The sequence below is a fragment of the Micropterus dolomieu genome, linkage group LG23 (genome assembly GCF_021292245.1).
Source record: "Micropterus dolomieu isolate WLL.071019.BEF.003 ecotype Adirondacks linkage group LG23, ASM2129224v1, whole genome shotgun sequence".
Lineage (NCBI taxonomy): Eukaryota > Metazoa > Chordata > Actinopteri > Centrarchiformes > Centrarchidae > Micropterus > Micropterus dolomieu.
In genome coordinates, this window is record NC_060172.1 from 25,125,061 (window position 1) to 25,143,640 (window position 18,580).

Below are 18,580 nucleotides of genomic sequence, written 5' to 3' on the forward strand. Positions count from 1 at the left end.
TGCATGTGTTTATACAGGGGAGGATATAAAAATATTTGCACCACCTCCTATCCCTGTTATGTTAATGTGTGTTATCTTATCTTGTGATAAAACGAACAAACAGGCATCAAACAAATAAACAAGCACTTGGAGGACAAAAACACGTCAGACTCAGTCAGAAGTGAATTCAGTAGCAATGACCTCCTGTGGTGAGTGCCTAAATTATTTGTTTTACCGCATGATGAAGTAAAGGGAGAACTGAGCTGTTCTCCAACAGGGTTTTTATTAGCTTGCGTGTTTGATTGTCCTTCGTGATAATCTCAGACTCTGCTGGCTGCGTGTTTGAACCCTGGGGAAACTGCCAGCACTGTGTTGCAACATTTTTAAATATTAACCCTAAAACTGCAGCAAGAGCTGAGCATCAGCAGTTAAGAGGCTCAAGAAGAAGATAAGGAAAGGAAGAGGCTGTTAAACATAAAATTATAACTGTTGAGCAGAGATGTGTGGAAGAGAAGCTGAATGTGGTTTGTATAGTCTAATCATTCTCAACACACTATAAGTTGACCAAAAGTGTACATTTATCAGTGTCTCATCATGACTACTTGGTGTCTAATGGTGTCTAACAGTCTTGTGCTGGTTATCCCAGACAAAGTAAGGCTGTAGTGGTAAAATCCTTAAGGAAGTGAATTGAATAAGGGTTCATTTTAGAGAGGAAGAATTAATTATTCCATGTTATTGCAAACCCAACCTGTGTGATAAAATCCCAACTTTTGACAAGACTCGTCTTTAGTTCCAAAAATCTTTTAATAGTTGTCTCATTTGGATTAAACAACATTATGATAGGTTCAAAGAAATCAAATCTCAAAGCTTCATGTCAAGAGTGACCCATGGATTTACCTTGGTACGCACGGGGTCCAAACCACTTGGAGAAGGAGCAATAATCTGTTTCATGAAACTCCTTTTTAAATGTGAAGAATTAAATTGGTATACATACAATTATAATGTAATTACAGTTATCTTTCTGAAGAGCTTACAGTATTCATAAACTAACGACAAATAAAATGTAAGTCTAAATTTATTCTGTACAAAGAAGCCAAACCAAAAGAACCATGAGTTGGTTGGAGTTGGAAAACACATTTAAGCAATTTCTTTTTTATAGTGAAGCAGAAGTTATGTTCCTACAATGTATTAAGCAAAGGTTTAGACACATGAAACAAAAATATAGCAAGGATACTTAAATAGACTACAATAGATTACATAACACTATTATGCAAAACTGAATGGTTAATCTCAAACAATGCCTAATTTACAGTTTTGTAGCATAGTACACACACCCACACACTCGCACCCAATCACACCCACATCCGCCCACCCATCAACCCACACATCCACCAGGGTGTTATATTTTTTACTACCAGAGAGAAATTTTGGATACATTTTTACCACATGTGTGACCAGTAAAGGTTTAAACCTTTGTTCTTATGATTCCACAGTAATTCCTTATGCGAGCGAGTTACAAGGCATTTTAAAGTAATTACAGTAAAAATACATTTTCATAATAAGCAATGTACCATGAGAAATATGTATAAAATAGCTTGATAATAATAATAATATTAATAATACTGCTTTTCAGCTTTTCCCACATCTCATATCTGTCCACCACGATTTGAATGTCACTTTGTTCCACGAGATCAAAATAGATATCACAGAGTAAGAAAAAGCTTCCCATACAAATCCAACTGTATAAACATTATACTAAGTTCTTGCTATGTAAAGTTCCAAAAAAGCCAAAGTGGAAAATGAAATGCACTTTTTCTTTTTGACTGCCTTTGACAATGATTATTATAAAATGACTTTGCAGTTTGACTTCCTATTATGAGAGAGCAAAGGCAGGATGTTGGCTGTTGTACACCTTTGGAAAATACAGAACAAACATATTCAATCCTATTTTACCTACACATCCTAAATACAGCTTTACATTTCCATGTTTTACGTACGTCGCAGTTCCCCTCTCCGTCTCCTCTCGTCTCCCGCCAGGCTATACCCGTGTGGTAGAGTGGGTGCTGGGCAGGCCTGCCGAGCTGTAACCAGCAGGGAAGGTGCTGTATGGACTCATGTTGGAGAGGCCCATCAAGGAATTGGGGATCATGGTGATGTTGTTGGGGGTCATCAGAGGGATGTCATCAGGGGAGCGGCGCTGGCTGAGTGGGTAGTCCATGCTGGGTGAGACGTGAAGAGGATTGTGAAGGGCCTCACACTGGTTCCTCTGCTGGGACGACAGGGACTCGTCTATAGTGGTGGTGTGGCTCACGTTGTTGCCTTTGCTGTCACGCTGGGGACTGGGCTGCTGGGACGTGTCCTGCCGACTGCGCTTGTCCTTGCGGTAGTACAGAGCGGCGAAGGCCAGGACGTTGAGGAACAGCAGTGACGCCCCAACAGCAATGGTGACGCTGAGCTCTGTAGAGTAATCTCTCGGGTTTGGCATGATCAGAGGACCCATCTCCCTCCCCCCTTCACCGTCGTTGTGGGCAGTGGATACTGGAGGCCGGCCGGTGCTGCCGGACCTCTTACCGTTGGATTGGGTGGGGTCCAGCGGGGTGACCTTGGTGGTGGTGGAGGAATAGTGGAACATGTCGTGGAGGTTGTAGAGATGGGGCACCAGGTGTTTCCAGAAGGCCACCTTGGTGGCGCGGTAGTGATCACGGATACGAGGCTTCAGGCCAATGTGCAAGTACAGCTGGTCGTAGGGGTCATACTTGGACCAGGCCACCTCCTCGAAGCGGTTGGCCTTAGTGTGGATGAACTTGGTGTCCTGTGGCACTGGCTTGTTAGGATCCCTACAAACACATTAGAGACAGAAAACTTGAGTCATAAAAAATAAAAGTGATGGAAGAAAGCTAAATCCAGTATTATTCTTTATCCAGTTTTATCATATCATCATGATCTTTTGAAGATATTGATCTAGAAACATTGTTGTCCAAATTAATGATTCAGAACAAGCAGTAATTAAAAACCAACGAATGTTTAATTTATTTTTTGTTTTACACACAGTGGAACACAGTTCTTTGCTTTGAACATTAGTTTGATTATTTTATATGTGACTTGATGTGATGCCATACCATGATATATCTCGTTATTGATAAAATGTCCTTATTCATATTGTGATAATGATTCCAATCACACATACATGGCCCAGCTCTAGGTAATATAAAGGTTGCTCTTCCAAATGCAAATGGAACAGAGTATCTGCTTCATTAAGTTCATCAACTGAAGGACAACTAAAGAAGGCCAACACAATGTAATATCACCATCTCTCCTCAAGGGCACACCATTTCCTCACTCCCACACACTAAAACAGCAGCCCACAGTGACCTGTGATGTGTTTCCTCCTATTGCACGAGTCATCATCCACAAAAACTCATTGCAACTGTGCATTCAAAATGCATGAAAACTGTAGCACGACAGCAGTGGAGTCCTCCCCTATCACAGGTACCTAAAGGAAACCCATTAATAGATCTGTAAAACCCATGCTAGACCCAACAGATCATCTCTGCCTGACAGTAACTTAAAGGCTTCATACTCAAATCTATACAGTACTTTAAATAAAGACACCAATAATTGGTACCAGGGTATCGATGTTGTCCACAAAATTGATGTACATGATATATGCATTTATGGGATGATTATTGTGCCACCGCTACTTGAAATCATAACTCACTGTAAAGTTGGGAGAGGTTTATGGAGAACATCTTAACTGCCTCTTCAGATGTTCTCTTCAACATAACCCTTTTGTTAAACAGTGCTTTAAACATTTATGTGAATTAAGCAGTAAATGTTAAGATCCATCACCTTTATGAAGTCTGCCCAAAGTGATGAAACCTTGTGAATGTGCGTAAAGAGAGTTTATCCAGAAGACCAAACTGCCTCTTTAAAAAAAGAGACAACATGGCTTTTGAAAAGACATAGCCTTCATTAGATGGTGTGTGCTGTAAATAGTCTACATTTTTATAATTTAATGTGACTATGCAAGTAAGCATCACCAAAAAGCATTTTGGGTATAGCGCACAGAATTAAATGTTTAGTGAGTACAAATTTTATGAGACTGTAAAACTGTAATTTAGGTCAAATAATAATAATAATAATAATAATAATAATACACTTTATTTATGGAGCACTTATCAAAGCATAGTACAAAGTGCTTCACACAGAATGAGATGACATGAAATCAATTTGAGAACACGGAAACAGAACTCACTTACAGTAAGAAGTGTCTGTGCATTAATGATAAAGCTAATTTACAGATGACTGAAGTTAAGGAATTCATATTAACTGATAAAAACTGAAGCGCCAATTTTCATGTCCGAGTTCTTGTGAACTAACAAAGGGGAAAAAGAGATAAGGCTTAAAGACATGGCAGTGGGAGCTCAGGCTGCACTTAATTAGGAGGCTGGATTCTACAGTCCTTTAATCAGGGTGAGACAGGAAGGGTGAATGTCACAGAAGCTAGAGGTTATGCTAGTCTCAACAAAAGCAAATTTCAGCACAAGTGAGGCCAGTTATGTTATACCACAGGCCAAGAGAAGATTTGTAAATTTGTAGATTTGTAAAATGGGATACTGAATGAGATTCTAATGCAGCCACATGTAAATAAGCCACATTTGTGTTAACATCTACTTTGGTTTGTCCCTGGATTTCCTGTTACTCACCCACTCTTGGCGAAGTTGGTCCAATAAGTCATAACTACAGCACTGAGCATGATGTCGTTCCGGGAGAAGTTACAGGGGAACAGGTCAGTTGGACCCACCATAGGGATGCCAAACACATAAGGCACCTCATCTCCGTGCGCTGAGTCTGACCACACTGGCTTCATGAGGCTCTGGCAGTGGTGGTAGAAGGCGTAGAAGTATGTAGGCGAGCCGTAGCGGGCATGTAGGTCAGCCGTCACCACCGAGGGCTCCACCCATTGGTGGTCGGTGAAGAGAGCCACCAGGGTCTTCCTCCTGGTCTCCGGGTTGTCCTTGTCAGCCCAGTCTGTGTACATGAATTTAATTGTCTCCCTCAGTGTGTCCTTCCCTTCTGGGTAGCCATACAAACTATCAACAAAGTCTGACACAGCAAAGTCAAAATCGTTGCCGGACACACCGTCCTCCAGGTCCATCACGTTCTCCACAAAGCGCAGTCCCTCTCCCTGATTGACACCCAGCATTATATCATAGTTAAGGAACTCGCCCTGCTCCATCAGGATCTCTGGGTCGTCCGGGATGACATCTCCGTCAATGACAGGACCGAAAGCCACGCGGTATCGGGCAGGCTGGATGTCTTGCTCCACCAGCTCCTTTGCACTCTTCTTCTGCAGGCAGGAGACCATGTCCACGGTGTCCAGCACGTTGCAGCCAACCCTCTCGGCCAGCATGCGGGTGTACTTGACTGGTTGGTAGTTGACAGCCCAGCTGGACAGGGCTGAACCGCTTTGAATGATGGCTCTGTGAAACAAACCTTGGGACACAAAATTCAGAGCAAAAAGACACACAAGACAACAGAAGCCCAGAGAAAAGTGGTTAGTGCTTTAGCCCAACAAATACTTATTATTAGTATTATTTTTCAGATCTTCTGAGAGCATTCTGAAATATACCTCAAACAAATACATGAATTACTTTACACCAATTGCTATTCACAATTAAATCCAAGATTTGTTGCCACATACAGTCTGGGTAGACAAAAGCAAACAAGAGAGAGTTCTACGTGGGAAAGGCCATATATTTGAGCATTGCTGATGAGAAACTGCTCAGTAAAGCAGCAGGCAGAAGAAATGAACTGGTAATAGGATGTCAGCTGATTCTCTTGTTAATATAATGATATAAAATGACAGAAATACTTTTGCTCTTCTCTGTTGTTCCCCTTATTTGTTTCATGCGGTGGCATAACTATATGCTGATGATTGTGAAAACACAGCATTGTTTCAGTGAGGAGGTGTCTAGTTTTCCCTGCACCAGTTATTGACAGATGCACTGTAATTGTAGAATCGTTAATACTGTGTGTCTAACAAGCTGTTTAGCTTATACTGCTGATGCCAAATGTGAGGTGGAGGGTCTTTTGCGCAAGCTGAATATGCAGTAACCCTGATCTTTCAATGTTGATACAGTAAACTCACTGCTTTGTTGAATTGTTTATATGCAGTGCGTCACCCCTGTCTTTAGGGATTTTGTATCTACCACCTAAAAATGACAAGTGATATGTATCAACTCAAAAAAGACTCTGCTAAGGTTAAGGCATAGCAGTCGCTGGAAAAAGAGTGCAGGGACAGTGTCACTTTCTTCCTCCTTTGCTGTCATTTATTTCATTTTTTAGGGCAGCAGCTAGCCCAGTCTACTTCAAAGACAGCCGGAGGTCTTTGTGCATTCGACGCAGCCAAGCTAGGGCATCAAATACAAACCTCACAAAGGACAGTTGCCGCCTCCCTGGCGTTGACGAAAACACATAATTTCTGCCCTTCTTGTGATTCTGTCCAGCATCAATGGGAGGGCCAGGGCAATAATACAGCAAAGATAAGAGGTTCAATTCCCTGTGGACCTCCCATATTGAAATACGCAGCTTTGATTCTTACAAGGAGCTTTGTGTTTATCAAATGGCATGATATCCACTGAAAAGAAGTGCAGGTAACTCTAAAGCATATTTTTCTTCTCAGTAGATATCAGATATCAGTTCCCTGTATACTTATACAGGTGTTTTAATTTAATTCCTATCAATTTATTTTGTCATGTCATAATTAATATATTTTTTTTAACAGTTTGCAGTGGACACTGCACTAAAATATGCCGTTTTCAACTTAAGTACTATATCTGTAGGAAAAAAAGAAATTACATTTTTACAGAAAACATCTTAAGAATTTAGACTCTTTCTTTCGTCCTGCTTCTTCCTCACACCTACATTGTCTTAGGTAAATAGTATCTTCAATCAAGTCTTGCAATCAAAGAAGACCATTACAAGAAATGCATTGTAATTTTTGGATAAACTTTGAAACTGTTTACCATACAGTTCAGGTGGGTAAAAGAGGGCTGAATAAAGAGGGAAGAATTACTCTGTTGGACACAGGTGAACGTGATGACACGGTGAAAACTTTATAATGCCAGTAGGCTTCTTTAAGAGCTTCACATTTTAAGAGGCAAAGCTTTTAGGCTGATTAGATTGAGATGAGGGGAACAAAAGCAATCACTTACTTAACGAATACTCCCTTTACCCCACTCCCATATCATAACACTTCATCTCCCTGACAGAGCATTTAGAGCTGCACTTGAAACAAACACAATTTCAAAATTATTCAAGATTACTGTTCAAAAAGCGACTAAGACATTGATTCATTCTTGCATTAATTAATACTTCAGGAATACTACAACTTTAGCTAAGAATAAATCTGTATTGATCAAAGTCAGAGATAACTGACATGATCAATCGCAGATTCTTACCCTCTGAGTGGTGGGAAAGAGTTAGCAGACTGACACAGGAAGCGCCGATTCCAGATCCAAATACTGTGATGCGACCTGGGTCCCCTCCAAAGTAACCGATGTTCTTACTGATCCAACGGAGAGCTTGAATCTGATCCAGGAGTCCGTAGTTTCCTTTTGCTGCTTGGTCACCAGTACTGAGGAAGCCTGAAGTACACAGAGAGACAACAGAGCCGGTGCTGAAGTGGAAATCTACAGTATATACACAACAGCTTTAATCTAAAGATGTAGTCCAGCAGGATGTCCAAATCAACTGACACCATTTCCTTTCAGGTGCAAATGTGTCTTTGCTCTCTCCTACAGTGTCCAAGCTATGCTAGCCTCAGGAAGAGATCAGGGCACTGCTCATCAAATCTGAACGCTCTCCTTGCACGTGACTTGATAAAATTCAATGTGCATAAATAAATAAATTCTTTACTTGCGCCTATTCCTTTACATGAATTTCATAAAACCACACAGAGGTCACTGGTGCGCTTACAATTGATCCAATTACTTATTCCCCTGTCTAGTCTCGTCTAAACAACGTACTGTTTTGAATGTTAAACACCGAGAAACAAAAAACTCTTCATCTTGTGAATGCTTGTGAATGCTGAATCCTATACTATATATAAATAATTTTTCTTTCAAGAATGGCAAACGCTGATAGTCTTGTATAGATTAGATAAATCCATCTAAATGAAGATAAATTGTGTTTTTCAGAATGAATGATACATATTTGCTTCACTCCTGAGAACAACATTTGTATCCAAATCAAGCTATGCCATGCCGTGCCAAAATCTCAGTTACCTACATTTTCTTATACTGTTATACATTTCTCTCTCATGTCTCATCTTCTGCTAACCCTGAGTAGAAATGAATGACCATTATGACAATTTATTCTCTCAGATTAAACTGGGCTATATACCCCATTTGAAACACAAACGTTAAATGTTACCACACAGAGACGTTGTCATCACCTAATATTCCAATTCTGTAGTTGAGCGTAACGACAACAACATTCCCATAACTGGCCAGCACGCTGCCGTCCATCATGTTCCCAGTACCCTCCATATAGGAGCCCCCATGAATGTAGACCATCACAGGACGAGCTTCAGAGTCCCTTATATCTGCAATGTCAACACACACACACACACACACACACACACACACACACACACACACACACACACACACACACACACATGCTGAGCAAACAACTGCAGAGGCAAAAGTAATGAAACAGAGAATTTAATGGAGCACGGTTACTAAAACTTTATATAAACAGTATGAGTCAGTGTGAGTTCAGTATGAGGTATGGGTAACTGCTTAGAAAAGGTGCTTAGAAGCAGTGATAGGCCTGTGGTTTGGAAGCTGTAATGACATTCGGAAAATGCATGGTAAATACACTCTGACAAGGGGCGTATGAATAAACAATTAACTATTTTCAGTACATGTAAGCGCTCAACCAAGCATATTTCATGCTACATCTTGTACCATATCTGAAATGATTTAGATTAGAGGAAGAAAGAGGAAAAAAACTGATTGACTTGACTTGCGGTTGGATCCCAGTTGAGAGGAAAATTCTGTAAAGTTGGAATTTTACTGTTCAACATATAATATGCATGCACAAGCATAAAAAAAACTTGAACTGAACCACGCCACACTGGGTTCTCTTTATTTAATAGTACGAGCTAAAACAGAAACTCTATGTTTCATATTCGGAGACCTATTTGTTATATTGGCTAACGACTGTCTTCAGGAACTTTCAAACAGATAAGTAGATGCAATCTCTGGATCAATGTGCATGGTAGCAGAGATGTAGTTCTCGCTCAAGACATGAGGTGCAGTAACAGCAGACTTATGTATTCATGAGTTGGATAACATTTTTCTTATTCCACTCAAAATAAAAAGAAACCCCACGGCTCCTCGGGAAAATAAAAAGGAAGAAATGTAAGATCTTCATCCACCAAACTCAAGCTAAAAGATTCCATGCATCAAGACTTTGAGCTCTTAAAAATACCTTCAGATATATGAGTCTCAGCATGTGAGAAAGCCGCCCCCTTTTTCTTGTGTTGGCTCCCTGGGATTCACATGAGGGGAAAAAAAGAAGTACAGAATTCAAAATAGCATGGTTGACTGTGCCTCTTATTTAATATACGGTCCAATCAAACTGACAGAATCAGGAGAAAAAAGATCCATAAATTATAGGCAAAAAGAAGATAAGCCCATTTACATACAGTATGTTGCATTTCTCCCTCTAATTGCTTTCTGACAAAATATAGATGACACTATGTAAAATCTTTGGAGATGTATGACACAATTACATTACGAGTTAGAGTACAAATTAATAAGTGTTTGTCCTTCTGTTTGCATCAAGGAAACAAATTCTTGTTTCTTCTTAGATATTTGTAGGAAATGACAGTGTGTGTATATGTGCATGCACACACGCACATATACACACACTATTAACTTTGAGTGGCTTATTATGTGTATTGCTATATTGACCCAGCTGCCTTGGCTTTGACTAGAGTATTGCATCTTTCTTGGTTCATTTCATCTCTCTGTAATTACATTTTTACACAAACTGTGGTGTCGATTCTTCAGGTAAACCACTGCAGGATAATTGAAGACAAGAGATATATGGTTTATTGATCAATAATTAATAAACTCTGACTTTAGTGAGGCATCAGACCCCAAAAATAGATAATAAATTGCAGGAATTTCAGAAACACACGCTTTAATTTGACATGGTAAAAAGAGTACTGGAGATAAGCAAAAATGAAAACAGCAAAGCTTTCACATTAGTGAGACAAATAATAAAGTCAAAATACCTAAGGTGCATTTTAAATAAACAATGACAGTCTGACGTCTGAAGAAATAAAAAAATGTGTAGAACCGATGGGTTATGTTATTTCCTTTAAAATATGAATGCAAATGTGGAATTTTATTAACCTGTTTGTGTGCCGGGTGAGGAGGCCTTTATAGGCAGCACTAGAACAGGAGCTTTATAAAACGTGGGCTGCACCATTTTGGACAGCTACCTCTCAAGCAGGCTGTTTATCTGTTGTTGCTACGCTACCATAGAAAAGTCAGTCAAAGAGTGCCGTGTTCAATACAATGGCTGAATGTGCTGAATGTTTTGTATAATACTGACTGCTTGTGAGGGAGGACATACTCAGAATACTCCAAAAACATGTTTAATTGGTGTTTTGAAGTAACCCGAATTAGAAAAATCAGTTTGTCAGCACTAGATTTAGAAAATTACGGTGGTATCACCCTGTTCTGCTAATCTACAGATGCACAGCAGACACACAAAATGTTCCCTTGCTGGTTCATTTCACAGTTCTATAATAAGTACACAAATAGGAAGGATTCAGCAAGCGATAGACAGGAGTTGACTCCTGCACATCACTAATTGGCCCCCAACAGACACACTGTCTGAACTAGGCAGAGATTCAGAAAAATATAAAGAAATTGTAATTTTTAACAAACATGGAACTAACAGTGCCGGCTGGCTTTACTAGATCTCCTAAGTAATTCCTCAAGATTACCTTTGATGCTCAGTGGTGACAGCCAAATATGCTATGCTAATCATTTTAGAAGCTGAAAATGATTGCTTAGTTTCGGTGGACCAATACTTGAACAGTGCCTTACCTCAGCAATATTTCCCTGGATGTCTATTACTATCATAAGTAAAACAAGCACACACCTCGGTACATTTATTATGCCTAAATATGTGTATCTGTACACATTCGGTTGCCACACCTGCCAAAATATGAACAAAATGCCTGCTTATCAGAGAGAACATGATTGTTATTGCAAATGGAATATGATTGCAACAAGTGAATAAATGATGGCCTTGCTTTAGATGGTAAATCAACCCTTAGTGGGGGCAATGACATGAGCAGTGGTCACACACATGCTTTATGACGTTAACAGGACAACATCGCGGCCACGATAACAGTGAACAATGAATGTGTAAAGTCATTGCTGTCCATTTTATCACACCAACTCACCATCCTCTGTCGGAGCGTAGATGTTTAGATATAAACAGTCCTCACTCTGATCCTGAATGTATGTGGCCACTGTGTCCAGGTTATATGTGAACCATATGGGCATCATGATCTCTGGCACGGTGTTGTGGATGTTCTGAGGGCACACAGGCATGAAGTGGGTAGCATTCTTGATACCTGACCAAGAGGAGGGCTGCTCTGGGGGCATGAAGCGCTTCTCACCCACAGGTGGGGCAGCATAGGGGACCCCCAGATACTGATCAACGGGCCTCAGGACCTCGCTGGGCACTGGAACCCTGAGGCCTCGCAGTTTCCCAAACTGGGTGGTCACTGTTGGGTAGAATTTCTGGCTTGTTGCCTTGGTGAATGACCAGCAGGAACATAATATCCACCAAAGAAGAGCACAGTGGGTGATGGTTACAGTCCCTTGCTGATGTAGCAGGTGTGCAGGCAACAGATGGTCTCTGAATGTAGCCAGCCACATGGTCTGGGCAAGACAGTGCCCTTGCACTGCACAAATGCACACTGTAGTGTCCGTTCAGTCTCTCTGCACTGACCCTGTCAAACAGACATCACTCACTGTGCCTTTGGCTCCAACAAATCCAAATACATCTCAGCCAGGTATGGGCTGCCCCGACTTCCGATTTTCATTGCAGTGCACAAAATTCTGAAAACAAGATGATCAAAAAAATTAGATAAGAAAATATTAAAACCACATTACAATAGTCACTGCATATCTGTATAACTGACTAGCTTTGGATAAGTATTTTTATTGTCCTCCTCTATCTTTGGGCTCTGAATGCATCCTTTTATATAAGCCTAATATCAGTATGCCACATCCGCTGTAACACTTCGATGCTAAAAACCTTTTGGCGCAAATTCCTGTCTTAAAAGAGCAAATGTATGCTTTGACATGAACAAATCACTGAATACTCATCTCTGTGTATCAGTGGAGGAGGCGATGGGAGGAATCTGAAAATTTCATCTGCTGTGATGTTGAAGTGATGCTGCGAATGCATCTCAACATAAAAGGTGTTAAGCACCCCTTTTCTTATGTAAAAGCAAAAGAAAAGAAAGACAAATCTTTAATATGCACTGAAAAGAGATTAAAAAGGACCACACTGGGAAAGAAATATCTGGCTAGATTGTGATGTTTCAGCGCTGGAATACATTTCAAAAACACCCAAGTCTCCACAGCATGAATAGAGAATATTTACCTTTTTTGTGCCTTACTTCTTAAGCGACACTGTCAGCTACATAATGGTGTCCCACAACAAACATGTCTGATGGGACCCCCCTCCCCCCACCTCTCATAAAGCAAAGTAATTGCAGGTTAATTGAAAGACTTGAGGAAGGCTTATAGGTAGCGACAGACAATTTGAGTTTAATATCAGAGGAAAAGGATCCTTTGATACTTCTTTTTGACAGCTTGATTTGTGGCAGTCTTTGTCTGCTGCAATCCATCCCCCCCTCCCCCCTCAGCTTACATTATCATAAAAAAATCTGTTCAATTATAAGAAATCTGTTCATCCATTTTCTTCAAGTATTAAGAAATACCGCATAACTGCTTATTCACAAAATAGACGTAATGGAAGCCATGAATGAAATCCCTTCTGATTCTATATGTTTCTTATTTTTAGGTGACAGTTTACTTGATTCTGGATCTGTTAGTCGTTCCAGTGACAAGTAGAGGTTGTCAAATGTAAGCTCACCCATGTAGAACGACAGAGATTAAACTGTTTTGTGCTTCTTCCAATTAACTACTTTGTCATCTAAAATGCATCCTGCCTTAGTCCTTAGGACAGCAGTTAGCCTAATATGCTCAAAATCAGGTTCTCACTGGCTCGTCAATGAACAAAGCAAAAACAAGCTTGTTAACCTAATCAGATGTATTGACGAGTCCAGCCTCGAGCATTGTGAAAGACTGCAGCTAAACAGCTTTCTTTCAATCTGATGAACCTATCTATTAATATAGGGGACAATGTCTTCCTCCTAATGTAAGAAAGGAATAAACCATAGCTTTGGTGCATTGGCTTTTCTCTTTCCCTGCAACATTTTGTGTACACTATCAGGAACATAAACACAACTAAAGGCAGCTCATTCTCTCTTTCACATGTGTGCAGCACATTGCCTGATATGAACATCAGCATAGTTTGCCCGTTTTAAAAGAATGGGAAAAATCAGAGGACTATCACACAGGTTTCATTTGAGAAATAGTGTACATCTCTGCCCTAGGCCAGCTTTGTCTGTATTAATTAACACTTACAAATGTTCCCATAACCAAAAAAGGACAAGACTTGTTCCATCTTCTATCTGTTATGTGACAATGATGTCCGGCTCCAAAGAAATTAAAATGGAAAAGACAGAGATTCAGAATTTCGTTTTGTAGATCAAGGCACACCTTCTGGTTTGTAACTGACACTGATGATAAATCATTTGGAGGTAAAAATTCTCTCTGCTCGTTACCAATCATCAAATTAGCCGTTGCAGGCTGTGTAGTCGGCATCACCAATCAGACTTGGTTAGGTGTCTCAAGCTTATGAAGCAGCCCTGGCAGTAAAAACACAAGACACTGCTGGAGCTGCTGTACATCAAAGGGGTAATATGATATTAAATTACACTTGCATTCATGATATTAGTATCAATAGATTTTCTTTTTTTTTTTAGCTATTTGACATCAAATCAAACTTCTAATTTAAATCACTGGAACATTTTTAGGGCTATACATACATTACATTCATTTGGTTTTACTAATTGTACTGCAGACTGTCAAAGCAGCTGAATACTGCAACTCTTTTTCCAACTTGTGCTCTGAAATGGGACAGATGTGGATAAAAGCTTTATAGCTTACACCAAATGGGCCATGTAATAAAAGTGAGCCATCACTCAGTCAAGTTTGATACACTGCAAGTATTTGGGCAATTTAGACTGGCAACGCGCCCAGCAGCAGGACAGGAAAGAAACATGGGTAAAATATTTCTCGCCAATTATTAAATGCTTGCCATAATTCAGTAACTGAGTGATAAGTAACATATTACCACCAGCCAGGTGTTTATGCATCACAGTGGTGCTTTCGGTCAAATGACTTGGGTTTCCTGGGACCCAAATACTTTAATTCCCATTTGACTGATCCCAGTCACACACCTATTAAAATGATGGCTATAATCATGTTTCTCTCCCAACATTACTATCTCTACACCGACATCATTGACAGGCACACAATTCAACACCAATTCACTACTAATAAAAACCCCTGGAACAACATCCTATCGATTAGGTCCTGGAAGCCTGAGGGGCACTTGACATGAAAGCATTTGAGAAAAAGCCTAGTAGGCTATATCAGACAACAGTACTGGGCTCCCAATGTCCTTGTAATTCGACTGGCGAGGCTCAAACCCGTTTTAGTGGATTCCCCAAATTCCCCCTAAATCAGCAGTGCAATAAAGAGGAGCAGGGATTGATGCGGAGAAGAGGCTACCTTATAGAGAACATGCAGGTAGCACTCAACATAATAATCAACGCTTTATAAATTAATGCAAGGATCCAGACCCACAGAGACAACCAAGCCACAGCCCTTGAAACAGCATCGACAAACTGCTGTAGTGTGTGTGCGCTGCCTCACGTTGTGACTGAGCTTGTTTAATCTAGGTCTAGGACGGTGGAATATTGGACAAAATAGCCACACAAAAAAATAATTGGCGAGCCAATAAATTCTCCACCATGGTCTATCATTGAGCAATCGCTTTAAATCAGACAATTAGCCAGGTTATCAGTGATAGATATGGACAAATATTCGTCCCACGGAAAAAAACCCCCATAATCATTAGGTTAACTCACCTGTTTTTACAGAAGCTGATACGCGCTCCATCTCGAGATTTCCTCCGTAGCCATGCCCGTCATGTTTTGCTACTAAAAGACAACGGGCTTGCGTGCGGAATAGCCTATTCCCCCCGGTTTCAGTATCAAACACACAGATCTGTACTCTTATCTCCTGCTTTGCACAGACTGTGTGCGCTGCGCATTCACGACGCCAAGGTCAGGAGCGCCAATGGTTTTAACGGAGCGCCCACCATCTCTCCACGGCGCCCACTGCCAGCGAGTTACTAGGCAACCGCAGGGATACGCCAGTGCATTAAATTCACCCTCCAACAAACCGACAAAATCCCAATTTAGAAACCATTAAGTGATCACCTTAACCTCGGACATCACTCGCGTACTCACGGGCTTTGTGCTTGGGCAAAAGCCATCTACCTTTGACAGGATGAACAAGTGAGGATATTCACGTTGCGGTGTGCAGGCCTGCATGCGGACAAGATGTGCATTCTCAATACATTTAATTGGCATCGGCCTAAGCCTCTTCAGTAAATTATAACCGTAGGCTGCAAGCCATCCTCAAATATGTTTTCCCCATCGGTTTTATAATATAGGCTATTTTCAATTAGATTCCTAATCAACTCATCTCCCTGTAAAGTCTAAACAATATGATCATCATCACTGTGGTGGAAAATTGTTTATAAAAACAGTGTCATGGAGACTTGCAATGACAGCTCTGAAACAAACAGGTGGCAGGAAATTAGTGCAGGGCAAGAAAGTGAAAGTTGCTTCTCTCTTTATGAAACACTTTATCGAATAGAAAATGAAAATCATCGGGGTGATCATATTGTTGATTCTTCTGATCCTTCCTGTAGCTTTCTAGCTATGTGTCTGCTGCTTCTTTTAGTTGAACTTAAAAATAAAAATAGACCAACATGAATTTCACTCTGAAATCGTCCCCAACCATATACTGGAAATCCACTAACACATACAATGTGAGGTACCAGACAAAGTCCAGGCAGTTGCTGACAGAGCAGACACTTTTCCCACATATCTTTTTAAGTAATGCCCAGTGGCCATAGTTGTGATTTTTGCATGTATAGGGATGATGGGAGAGATGCTGCCTAGTGATGTCTCTTTCAAGCTAGGTTACAAAAGCAAGGAAAGCTTTTCACAGAAAGAAAATGGCCTGCAACTATTCTGTTGATGCTCATGCAAGGAACAGTCTGTTTAATGGTGGGTTTCTATAAACATGTAGATAATAATGTAAATGCATGGAGATTATTACCTTCCTGTAAGCAGGTTCATTTTACAGGATAATGCATTCCAGGCCACCTTATTGATCCATTACCAATTTTTATGAGGACATTTTTATGTGTGTACTTCACTTGTTACTATTATGCTTGCGGCAAGTTCAACAAGCACATTTTTTCATATTTGTAGTCATGGACAGTTTCTCCACATGAACCCTTAGTGTGGGCTGAATCAGCTTGATTAGGGACAAAGATAAAGCTGCTTCCATGGCCATGGGTGTGCCAGGATATCCATTGTCCTTAAGCAAGAAAAAGAGAAATATTTTCTTTCTCTGTCATTATGAAAATGTTCAGATCGAGTTGAACTGTCTAGCTGTTGTACTAAAAAGGACTGTTGCCATGGTGCCATGGGCATCAAAAGAGAAATGATAAATTCATGTTAATCTGTCAGACACCATATATTTAATTTCTGCATTTGCATTTGCCCTATCCATACCAAAAACGTAGTAAATGTGTGTAGCAGGGATCAGTCTACCAGGGCTCCCACCTTTACCTGCCAGCCTGATTGCACTGGAAATGTAGGCCAGCCCTTATGGGTGGTGGGACCATATGTCCACACAGCATGTCTGGGCTCACCCTTGGGATCTGGGTGAGGAGACATTCGAAAGGTGCTGGGAGTGGAACTGCTTTTCACTCTAACTGAAAGGACCCAGATGAGGTGGTTTGGGCATCTGATAAGGATGCTTCCCAGTCATGCAACTGCAGGAGACCCCCGGGGCAGATCATGAACACAATGAAAGGATTACATGTGACCTGGGAACTCCTTGGGATCCCTCAGGTCAAGCTCAAGGACGTAGCTGAGAAGGGGCATTTCTGTGATACACCTTGTTGCTGTTGCTGCAAACAGGGCCCAGATCAATTTGCCACACTGAACATTGTTGGTGACAATTCACAAACCTGTCTCAATCTGTCTTTTTCAAAACGCTCTTTTTATCCAAGCTTCATGCACTTTATATGCAGGGAAGGTCCACTTTGATTAGCTCTTAAGTGTCCTTCAAACAGAAACAGAGCTGCATCTTAATTCTGCCCTCTTTCTAATAAGGGTCAGTATTGCCTGTGTTTTCTGGATTCCCAGTGGCCCCTTCTGATCTCTTTTTCTCTGCTTTGTTCCTCAGGATCTACTGCAGTGCCTGTCGAGTGCTGAGAGGACGCAATAACAACATACCCAAATAATGCACAGCACTCCCACTGTTCTCAAACAACCACTTCAGTACGTTATGGATATTTTTCAAGCTGCACAGTCTTTGCTATACCATCATCCCTTGTCTTTCTTGGTGATGTAACTGTATTTCTTTTCATTTAGGCTTATTTATTGAGATATATATGTAGCCATCTCCTCCTCGTTCATTTATTTTGTGTTATTGTGTTGTCAGGTTGTACCGATATGTGTCATCATTCATGTAAATTAATCAAACTAAAACGTCTCTTTGTTTCTTGAATACAGCATAAATAGATTAGATTAGATTATATGAAACTTTAATGAACCCCAGGGGGAAAGTGGGTCACAGCAGCTGTAGAGGAGAGGTAAGAGCAAACTGATATGGCTACTGAAGATACCAGAGGAAAATAACACAACAGGATATATAAAAATATTGTGGTTAAAGTGATTATAGGCTACAGGGTAGTGAATACACTGCCAATTGTATAAGCTATAGATGCAGTCCTTCACTTGAAGTTGAGGTTTATAGATTTACAGCACAAAGGCATTGTGAGCAAAATGTGAATCACTGCAGATGGAGGAAAGTGAGCACACGACACATCTGTCAAAATATGCAAATGTGTAGTTTGAATTATTCATAAACTGATAATTTTACAGTTAGAGGTAGTATAATTTATAGATTCAGGTGGAACCAAAAATTAAGTTACATAACCAAATTTTTTTTTACCAATTACAGTCTGGTCTGGTCTTCAAACCAAAAAGGTATTCTTGAGGTGAAGGTGTCCCAGGCAAAGAAGGAATGGTTTAGTTTCAGGTTATCAC

General features: G+C 40.5%; 1 protein-coding gene across 3 annotated transcripts; it reads right to left on the minus strand.

The window, feature by feature from the left end:
- Positions 1 to 764: 764 nt before the first annotated feature.
- nlgn3b (neuroligin 3b) lies at positions 765 to 15,567 on the minus strand. Of its 3 annotated transcripts, XM_046040924.1 has the most exons (8): positions 15,311 to 15,567; positions 12,054 to 12,140; positions 11,477 to 11,609; positions 9,481 to 9,540; positions 8,438 to 8,587; positions 7,443 to 7,628; positions 4,686 to 5,475; positions 765 to 2,816 (listed from the first exon to the last, which is right to left on the minus strand). In XM_046040924.1, the coding sequence occupies exons 3-8, from the start codon at positions 11,580 to 11,582 to the stop codon at positions 2,018 to 2,020; spliced, it is 2,091 nt and encodes a 696-aa protein (XP_045896880.1). In that variant the 5' UTR covers positions 11,583 to 11,609; positions 12,054 to 12,140; positions 15,311 to 15,567; the 3' UTR covers positions 765 to 2,017. The 3 variants fall into 3 exon arrangements, with proteins under 3 accessions (XP_045896880.1, XP_045896877.1, XP_045896878.1); XM_046040921.1 differs by having other exon boundaries at positions 11,477 to 12,140; XM_046040922.1 differs by lacking the exon at positions 9,481 to 9,540 and having other exon boundaries at positions 11,477 to 12,140.
- Positions 15,568 to 18,580: the final 3,013 nt, after the last annotated feature.